Source organism: Mustela nigripes, chromosome 9 (assembly GCF_022355385.1).
Source record: "Mustela nigripes isolate SB6536 chromosome 9, MUSNIG.SB6536, whole genome shotgun sequence".
NCBI classification, from domain to species: Eukaryota; Metazoa; Chordata; class Mammalia; order Carnivora; family Mustelidae; genus Mustela; species Mustela nigripes.
Window position 1 is genome coordinate 1835581 of NC_081565.1, and position 10008 is coordinate 1845588.

The following is a 10008-nucleotide window of genomic DNA, read 5'->3' on the forward strand; positions in this document are numbered from 1 at the left end:
GCCCAGGGCAGGTCAGGGCATCGGCACGTGGAGCTCGTGCCCAGGCTTCCTGGTTGCAATCACCCTCCTGTTTCTGGACGCGACCGTGAGGGTCCCAGGGCTGCGCTTTCGGGAGAGAACGGATTGATGGGCAAGTAGCGCACGTACGGTTCTCCGTCGGTGTTTACTACATCAGGGCCCATACGTTCCTGGCCCGGCCTTTGTGAAGGTCGTGCAGCCCACAGCCTATCGGGCCCGCTGTCCCCTGAGACCCTTTTATCGCGTTTGTCAGGTTTAAGAGAGACCCCGTGATGAGTGCTGATCCCCAGATGTTGCGGGCCGTGGTGCCGAAGCCCGAACCCTGCCTCCCGCGCCCGACGACCAAGAAAGACCCAGGCAGACTGCCGGCTGCTTCATCCCTTTATTGCTGGAGGAGGAGGCTCAGAGCAGGGGCCCCAAGGACCCCGCAGCCTGAGCAGGAGCAGGTCCGGGAGCCCCGGGTGGGCTCGGTCCCTCCAGATTCCTCTGATGGGGCAGGAAGGGGACGATGTCATCTCTGGGACCTGAAACGGACGCGGGCTCCCCTGTGACTCCCGGGGAGCCTGCTGGGCCCTCGCCAGCCCCTCCCGGCCTGGGGGTGAGGGACGGCCTCTCCGCCTCCGGCTGAGTGGTGGGCAGCCCACGCCAGGCCCCACACCCTTGCCCAGAAGAGGCCGCGGGGACATCTGTGCGAGAGCTTGACTGGGACATGGGGAGGACATCCCAGGAAGGCCACGGGAGAGAGGGTGTCCGTGGCCAGCCTGGCCCCTGCGGTCACCAGGAGGGACTGCAGGTTCCAGCCATTCCCGCAGAGGGACCAGCACCCAATGGAGGGGAGCTGGGGGTCCCCTGGGACGCCCCCCCACCGTGTGTGTGCCTAGGATGTGGGGGCAGGGCTGGTACGTTACCGCAGGAGGCAGGTCAGGCAGGAGCTCCCCTAGACGCGGCACTGCTCTGTTGGTGGGGGAGAGGAGAGCCGTGGGGGGGTCACAGGTCGCCAGGACAGCCCTGGGCCCAGAGGGGTGCGGCAGAGGGGCTGGGGCGGGAGGACCCCGCCGCGGGGGCTCTGCACTTCCCACTCCCCCATCCTGGGCGGTCTGGGAAGCAGGGGGCCACCATGGGAGGCAGTGGGGCGCAGCGCTGGCGGCTGTGCGATGGGCGAGCCCACGCGGGGACGAGCAGGGACGAGGGCTGTGGAGGGAATCACCTTCCACCTGCGTCGGGTTGAGGAAGAGCCGGATGTGCACGGGCAGGGTCTTGAGGGTTTTGTCGAATTTCTGCACGACCTCGTTGTCGACCTTCAGGGTCCTGGCTGTGGGGGGCGGCGGGTCAGGCCTGGGCTCCAGGGTCCCTGTCCCCTCCCCTTCCTCCCGGGATGGCTTGTGGACAGGAGGAACAGGAGGAGAGGGCCCAGCCCCCTAGGCTAGGGTCTCAGCAGCATAGCTGAGCCCCCAGAAAGTGCTTCATTCGGGCAAACCTGGAATGTCTCTGCCTTGTGCTATGGCTTCTCCTGGCTTGCATTTCATTAAGAACATTAGCGCCAACAAAAGCTTCTAATGAGTATTAATCTTTTGACCAAGCCAGTATCACTAAGCCCAGCCCCTTGACCCAGCAGCCACCCTCCTGGGCCCTTTTGATTTCTGATGCAGTGAGTGCACTGGGCCACCCCTGGGGAAAACCGGGGACCCCCAGGCCCGCCGGCCCATAGGGCGCTGCGCTGTCCGCTTTCTGGGTGCCCCAGGTGCCGGCAGGGGGTCCTCAGCCACCGTCCCACTCAGGGTGACCTCGTGCATCGCCAGCGCCTACCCAGGTACTGGCACATCAGAGTCGGCGGGGCGGTGCTCGTGCTCTCCACGCAGAAGAAAAGGTAGTTGTCATAGTCGGTGTCGAGCACGAAGAGCTGGTTCTCCTCCAGATCTGGGGGCGAAGAGAAGGGCCAAAGTGGAGATGGAGTCCTGTCCAGCAGGAGCACCCCTCCCGCGGGCTGGCGGGCACCCAGAGGGCCACCCACCCCGGGCGGCACCAGCGCGGGCATGGCCAGAGGCGGCAGGAGAGGCGGCAGGAGAGGAGAGGCGGAGCCCCGGAGCACGAAGGCCCTGGGGCGGGCGAGAGGCGGGCGTGTGTGTGTGTGTGGGGGGGCAGGACCAGCACTGGGAGGAGAGGGCCCAGGCCCTGGAGAGGCTTGGGTTCTGGAGGGGACAGGGAGGGTCAGGGTGGCCTGGAGCAACTCTGAAGTAGAGAAACAAGTAGAATTTCCGGGGCAATCCCCACAAGACGTTTCGGTGCCTCCTTTGTTTCTAATTTACCACTAAGTTCTCCATTTGTGTGTTTTATAATTCACCCCCCACCCCCCGCGAACGTTGCAATCGGCGGCAGAGAATGCGGAGAAGGAGGTGCTCGCGTCCGTCCCGCCGCCCCCGACGGTGCGCCGCGTCCCCTCATGCAGCGGAGTCCAGGGGCTCGGCGGGAGCTGCGCGTCCCAGCCGTCCGGAGCGAGCGGGAGGCAGCGCTGCTCCGTGTGAGCCAGAAGACGCTCCGAGGACAGTCGTGGGGGAGGAAACTCTCGCGGCGGGGGCTGCACTCCACACCCGAGAGGCCGGAGGCCGGAGGCCCAGAGCTTGGGCAGAGCACGGCCCGTGTGAGAGCGGGGCACGCGCACGGGCCCACCGCACCCTCCCGGCTCCAGGACAGTCGCCTCCCGGGGACGGCGCTGGGGACGCCTACCTTTGATGTTGAACTTGGCTGCGCACTCAGTTTTCTCTGCAAAGACCTTCTTCTCAACACACTTGTTGTCTTCCCTGAAAGGTGGTGACAGCATTAGGGGGTGACGCTGAACTTGTTCTCGCTATGGTCCCTCATAGCAGACAGGGCTCATGGCAGGACCAGCCCAGGCCCCCAGGGCCCCGGCCCCACGGCTGCCCAGCGGCCTCCACACAGGCCTCTCTGCCTACGGACCTGAGGCCACCCTGTGTGGTCGGCCTGCCGGCCTGGAGCCCGGGGTGAGGTCACAAGGGCACTGGGAACCAGCCAGAGGGAGCCGGCTGCCATCAGGACCCTGCCCTGCCCGCCCCCCGGCCTATCCACCACCCCTCTCCCTGCTGGCCCCAACCCCGGGCGGGGGCACACCCACCGTTTGCGCAGAACGATCTCCAGATTGTTCTCGGGGGTGGGTCTCAGCTCCTGGACGTACACTCTCAGGGGGGCGGTCTCGGAGTCCAGGAGGGAGATGTCGCTGGCCGCCATGGCCATGGAGTGCCACATCCCGGCCACCTGGGGACGGGGCCTTGAGTGCCATGGAGGGAGCGGGAAGGGGCCCGGTCCCCCCAGGGTTCTCCCTCCCACCCGGGCAGAGGCCCAGTCTAACTGGGGCGGCCGTCAGTGGGCTCCGGAGGACCCTGGGCCGTCCACCAGACACGGGGCTCCACGATTTCCTCGCTGGAAAGAACACCCCAGTGTTCCCCAGATGGGTCCGGATACACATCAGACATGTTCTCTAGAACCTTCTGGATCTTGGGAAACCAAGGGACAAGCTGCCCCGAAGACAGAGAGGCAGGGGGGCTTCCCGACCTCAAGGGTCCGGCTCGTGCCCGTGTGGCCCCCGCGGCCCCACTGCCCCGCCCGGCCCGCGGCCCCCGGCCCCGCCCGCCCCGCCCCCGCCGTCCTCCCACCTTCCGCAGGTCCAGGTTCCTCGTGGCCTGGGGGATGTCGATGGCCTGGAGGCCACACACCAGGGCCAGGCCCAGGGCGAGCTGGAGACACCTCATGGCTGTGGCTGTGACACGCTGAAGCTCCCGGGAGTGAGGAAGGCCGGGCCGCGGGCTCGGGCCCTTATATGGGGGCCGGAGGCCTGCAAACCAGCCCCGGCCAGGCCCCCCGCGCACGCGGTTCCCCGAATCCCCGGGGCCCCTCCCCAGAGCCCCAGGGCTTCCTCCCCCAGGACAATAGGAGGCCTTTTCCCTCTCAGTGGGAACAGGAAGGTCCCCGTGTGCCCGGAGCCTGGACAGTTCCTGGCAGCCCCAGAGGGAGGCTCTGGGGCCGGGTGGGTGCGGGCTGGCGCCGGCGACAGGAGCACTTCCCGGGTCATGAACGTGGGTTACAGCAGGTCAGAATCAGCCCCGAGGACAGCTGTGCCCAGGAGGGTGGGAGAGCCCCATGCCAGCCCCAGGGTCTGTGGACGACGTGCCCGTGGGTGGCCATCTGTCCTGCGCAAGGGGCACACTTTGTCACCCTCCCGGTCCCTTCCTGCGGCCACCCAGTTCACACAGCTGTCCTGAGCATGCTTGCCCTGGAGCTGGACGTGGCCGTGCACTCTGCTCTGCCCCATGGGGACCCTTCCTTGCCCCTGCACGGCCGCCCGGGCCCACACGTCATCGTCTCGTGGCAAAGGCTGGCTCCCAGCTGTTTCGCATGCGGAGTGTCCAGAGGATGCCGACGGGACGCCCACGGCCCTCGCCTCCTGTCCGGAGCTACCCTCAGTGGGTTCACAATGCCCCAAAGCACGGGCACCAGCTTCCTTCCCTTGCTCGCAGGTCTGGGGCAGGGGCCGGGTGGCAGCAGCGGCGGGAAGGCGGAGAGCGGGCCCCTGGGTCCAGGCGGACGTGCGCATGGCTGGCGAGCTGACTGGCTCCAGAGAGGGAGGCAGACGTGGGGACGCAGTGGGCGGGGAGGGGCCCAGGGGACCCGGGACGCAGCAGTGGGCCTGTCGATCAGGAGTCCAAACTGGAAAAAACACAGGCCTTTATTTGGGGGTCTCGGATGGCAGCTCAGGGAGCGCAGGCTCCGGGGGGACCAGAAGGCAGAGGAAGGGGTGGTGCTGGGAGCGAGGGAAGGACTAATTCCATGATTCAGGGAAGAGAAGAAGAGGAAACACCCCGCTGGTCTGGGGCTGACTGGCGAGGACCCTTCTGGTAGTTTCCTCCTGATGACTTCATCGGGGCTCACGAACTCTGCGTTGGTCGACTTGCCGGTTGCTCCGGTGACATTTTATGAGCCCCTGATTACAAAGCCGTTTCTGCCTCTGGCCCAGTGTGGGAGCCGGTCAGCCAGAAGGGACCACGAGAGTCCTCATGTCCAGGACTGTCAGACAGTCCCATCGGCCCAGGTGCTGGGGATGCCGGGGACCCCGACGAGGGGACGGAGGGCTTGGGGAGGTGAGGTGTGATGGTCCCCGCAGAGAATGGTGACCGGGGCCTGGGTGGACAAAGGCATTTGCAGACCTTATGTCTTGTTCTGAGAATTCCATGAATTCCTTTCTTTCTTTTCTTTTTCCCCCTCAAAGACTTAATTTATTTATTTGACAGAGAGAGTAGCACGAGTAGGCAGAGCGGCAGAGGGAGAGGGGGAAGCAGGCTCCCCACTGAGCAGGGAGCCCGATGTGGGGCTCGATCCCAGGACCCCGAGATCATGACGGGAGCCGAAGGCGGATGATTCACCGCCTGATCCCTCCAGGGGCCCCGAATTCCATGGATTTCTAAAAGTCACAAATTCTTGACAAGAATGTGGTTTTCTATTACCCCCATGCATTGCCCTTGCCAAGTGAAAACCCAGAAAAGGAGGGATTCCTTCCACACTCGGATCACACACGAGCCCAGTGGGGGAAACGGCGTGTCCGAGGGACACAGGCCGCGACGGAACCCACACCGTGCTCTCTGTCCCGCCTCATGGAGCAGGAGCAGGCGGGACGATGGCCGCTCTGCCTGCGGGGAGCTTGCCTGGCACTGCTGGGTACCCCCTGCAGTGGACCCCACACCTCCAGGGCCTCCTCTGCGGGAGACCTCACACTTCTGGGGACCCCGCGCGGCAGACCCCACACAGGTGCGAGGGGGGAGCTCTGGATAGTGTCCCCCTGGGGCTCCGAGCTGCAGTGGTGGGCGTGAGGCAGCCGATGCTGTCCAGCTGTGCAAACTGGTCCCAGGCGGCTGAAGGTTGTCCCCGTGGCCGCCCCCAGGCTCGCACCTCTGCGGGGACACAGGACGTGAGGGGCCCCTCGTGCCCAGCACAGACGGGAGGCGCAGGCCGCTCTCAGGAGGCCGGCTCTCTGCCGCCCCCCACTCCGCCGGCCTCCCGTTTGTCCCCAGCTCTGGGCCAGCCTGGAGTGGGGCCCGCTTCCCCGCTGCCGCGATGGCCACGGGAGCGCGCCAGGCAGTGGTGCCAGCCCGTCAGCTGGAGCGTTCTGTGTGTCCGTCTTGGAGCCTGTTCCACGGCCTCCCTGCAAAGGGCGACCGGGGTCACGAGGAGGGCGAAACGTTCCCTAGAACAAAGGACGTGACCCGCCCTCCAGTCCGCCCGCCCTCTCCCTCGCTGGCTCTCTCTGCCCCGCGCTGCCGGGCCCAGGGTCTGGGTGGCGACGGCGACGGCGACGGCGACCTGCCCCCCACCCTCTCCGCCACGCAGTCTGGTTTCGGCCCCGCGGCTGCACAGGTGGTCTCCGGTGTTGTCCCTGGTGACCCCTCCACCGGGGCGGCCTGCTGACCAGTCCTGGCTCCCGTGGGAACACCTCTCCCGACCCTGGGGTCCCTTCTCCGCCCCCTTCGCTCCCCACGCCCAGAGCGCTCGCCCTTCGTGCTCAGCTGCTGCGCGTCTCACCCGCTCCCCAGCGTCTGGGCTGCTGGACCTCTCGCTTTCATCTCGGTTGTGAGTCTCCTGAATCCCAGGTCAGCACCCTAGTGGGCACCCGTGCCCGGACATCCCCCAGCTCCCACCAAAGCACCTCTGACCCGGCTCCTTTCCCAGAGACCTGACTCTCCCCACGTCTCCGCGGGGGGCCAGGGAGTCCTCCCCGAATCTTCCACCCTCCTCCAACTGACCTTCGTGTCTCCCTGTAAATCGTCCCCGTCCCCTGCTCTGCTCTCAGGGCCAGTTCCCTGCCCTCGCCTCGCTCCAGGCACCGCAGAGGGAAAAGCCCCACGTGCCAGTGGGATCGTGTTGCTGATCCTGAAACACAGACGAGCGGAGGCGGGCGCTCCCGTGCTGGGAAGCGTTCTGGGCAGAACGCGCATCAGGATCACAGGGCGGTGTGTATCTGGCCTTCCTTCCAGACCTGAGGGCAGAACTTCTGGGTTTGGGGATTGAGAAGGTCCTTTTACTGGCTGCCTCTCCCCATCTCTGATTCGGATTCAAGCAGGTTAAAGCTTTCCCAGCAGGGCTCACAGTCTGTGGGGTTGTCCGGGGTCTCCGGCTCTCGAGATCTGTAGATGCTGACTCCCTAGCCCCCCTGACTACGGCCTACCCTCCTGCATTCCTTGCCTCACCTTTGAATTTTGCCCCAAGCCCATACCTGCAGCTCGGGAGCCCACCCAGGTACCCCCACAGAGCGACAACCTTCCCACCGAATGCCTTTCCGCCGCACGCCGGCTGCCAAACCCACCCTCCCTGTGCAAGGCCAGGCTTGGGGACCGCTTTCTGAGAAGGGCATTCCTGAAGGTCCCACGTACTGGGGGCCCGTGCCGTCACGGCCAGGCTTCCCTGCAGCACGCTCGCCGCCTTGCGCGCACCCCATAGGTGGGTGGAGATTTACACCCTTCAGAACAGGAGCCTTGACAGATGCCCTGTGACCCTTCTGGAACATAGACCCGGGGAGGCCTGGGAGAGGCTGCTCTGAGAGCGCTTCTTGCCCCACACCTTCCTAGGAGGCTGCCACGGGAGAGTGCTTCTCCTGCCGGGTTCCGATGCAGTCTGAGGCTTCTGCCTCCCAGGGAGAAGCTACTCAGCTTTGTCGGGAAGGGGCTTCTCAACAACAGGACACCCCACCACCATGGTTGCACTGCCGTATCCAGATCCTTCTGGACCTGCTGTCATCCCGTAAGACAGGGGACGTGGGGGTTGGCACCCTTGCTTATCTTGCTCTTGCTGTCAATGTGCATAATACGGTTTCTGAACCTAAGAAGGGCTCGTTGGTTCTTACCAGCTGTACCTGCCAGCCTTGCTTGACACATGCATCTGCGGCAGCACCGGTAATGCCATCTGATCCATGTTTGTGTAGCAGAAACAACTGTTTTTGCATTTTGAAAGTTACCCGTATTCCATGTAGTAAATCTCCGCAGACTTTATCTCAGAGTTGACTGTCCAAGGGGCTCTACTGAGGCAGTGTTGAGATAGCAAAGATTGTAAAAACAGGGCACACAGAACCACAAAGGGTGTTCGAGAAAAGGAAGAAGGGATGGTGGATGACGGATGGATAGACGGATGGCTGGATGGCCAGGTGGCGGGTAGCCGATGGCTGGATGGAAGGTTGGCTAGATGCATGCATGGATGGATGGATGCATGGCTTCCTTAACTCACAGGCCATTTAATTTCTCATTCTCTCAAGCTCTGCAACTTTCCAAGGTGCTTTCATGTCCATTGTCACTTTTGACCCCTCCCAATCAGCTTCCTGTGTAGATGTCAAGAATGAGCTGGAATGTGCCAAGTCCCTGACCTATACTCACGAAGTTAGTAACCAAGGCTGGCCTTGTGTCCAGGGCTGTTGAAGTCAGCCAGAAGCTGGTTCTGGAACAGAACGTCACATCCAGCTCCCAGGGCCCTCCTTGACCTGGTGGTGTTGGGCCACCTTCCTGAACCCAGGGTGAGCCCAACACCTGCCAGACTGCGTAGGGTCCCGGGGCCCTGGCTCACAATGGATCTTTGTGTCTCACAGGCTCCATTCTTGGCTCCATCTGGGACTTCCCAATAACCCAAGTGACAGCTGGGTCTGATAATTAACTGAGTGGGGCAGGAAAGAGGTGAACACCATTCAGTGTTAGGGCTGCAAGTGGTAATTAGGGTACTATGGTGGTGCTGATAAATATTTACAAGGAAAATTTGGATTCAGAATCCTGAACGTGGCCCTGTTATCCCTCAGGCTTTCTCCACCCACCCAGAAACACCTGATCCTGAGGACGAACCAGGACAGACACTTGCTGACGCTTCAACTCATGTTTTAGGATGATCAAAGTTGGGTTTTACCCTCTTTATGAGCTAGACCCGTCTATGGTTCTTTTTACCACAAGAATATGGAGATTGCGGGACAACATTTGAATGAAAGAGAAAATTGCAGATTATTTAGAAAATGGAAATGAACACATAGTGCCTCAGATTCTGAGAGACCCAAGTAAAGCAGCTCTGGGGTCCTAAAGATAATTTTAATAAATAAAAAGAATGAAAGCGAATTAATTAGCAATATCACTCAAATGTTAGGGGGAGAAACCACATAACCATAAGAAAGGATAAGGAAGGAACTGCAAATATAAAAGAGAAATTATTGAATCAGAAAATAGAAAAATGGTATATTTGGTCAAGTGATGGTTCTTGAGAAATACCAGTAAATACAGAGCCTTCTGTGCCCTAATCAAGGAAAAAGGGGAAGAGTATACATCAAGTAATAAATGCTATTGGGAAAATAACCATAAAAGGAGAAGAAAGTATAGAACCATTAGGAGGGAAATGTTTACTTTACCTCATGGAATAAATAAAAAGTTGGATTAATATAGGGAGTTTTTAGAAAAATATAAGTTACCCAACCTGACAATGAGAGAGTTATAGAGTATTAATGGACTAATCTCCTAGAAAAAAACTAGAAAAAGGAAAAATAAGTTATTAAGGAGGTATTTCCCCCCGAAATACCAGTTTCAAAAATTCTTTTACAGGGAAAATCTAACATACCTTTAAGGGACAGTTAATTTGAAGGCTAAAAACATAAGGAAACTTTCCAAATCATTTTTATGAATTTCAGACTTTGTTTCCAAAACCTGTCAAGAAATGTACAGATTGATCTCAGTTTTGAATATCAATATAAAATTATTAAAATATTATCAAATAGAGCACAGTAATGCTATCGGAGGGTAATACATAAGAGCTTCATTTCAGCATTGTGAGCATAATTCATATTAGTAAACTTATTGATAAAATTCCTCATAGTAATAGATCACAGGAGAAAAATTGTGTGATCATTTCTGGTGATACTATCAAGGCTCTAATAAAATTCAAAATTATTTTTAATAATAAATTTAACAA

General features: G+C 60.3%; 1 protein-coding gene across 1 annotated transcript; it reads right to left on the reverse strand.

The window, feature by feature from the left end:
* Positions 1-386: 386 nt before the first annotated feature.
* PAEP (progestagen associated endometrial protein) lies at positions 387-3842 on the reverse strand. The gene is made up of 7 exons (XM_059412143.1): positions 3687-3842; positions 3149-3288; positions 2743-2816; positions 1825-1935; positions 1226-1330; positions 927-972; positions 387-542 (listed from the first exon to the last, which is right to left on the reverse strand). The coding sequence occupies exons 1-6, from the start codon at positions 3780-3782 to the stop codon at positions 956-958; spliced, it is 543 nt and encodes a 180-aa protein (XP_059268126.1). The 5' UTR covers positions 3783-3842; the 3' UTR covers positions 387-542; positions 927-955.
* Between the last annotated feature and the right edge of the window lie 6166 nt (positions 3843-10008).

Coding starts and splice junctions, on each gene's coding strand:
- PAEP (XM_059412143.1), bottom strand. CDS start 3,782: ATGAGGTGTCTCCAGCTCGCCCTGGGCCTGGCCCTGGTGTGTGGCCTC. Junction 3,289..3,686: donor GGAACCTGGACCTGCGGAAG/GTGGGAGGACGG, acceptor CCCCGTCCCCAG/GTGGCCGGGATGTGGCACTC. Junction 2,817..3,148: donor GAGATCGTTCTGCGCAAACG/GTGGGTGTGCCC, acceptor ACCACCTTTCAG/GGAAGACAACAAGTGTGTTG.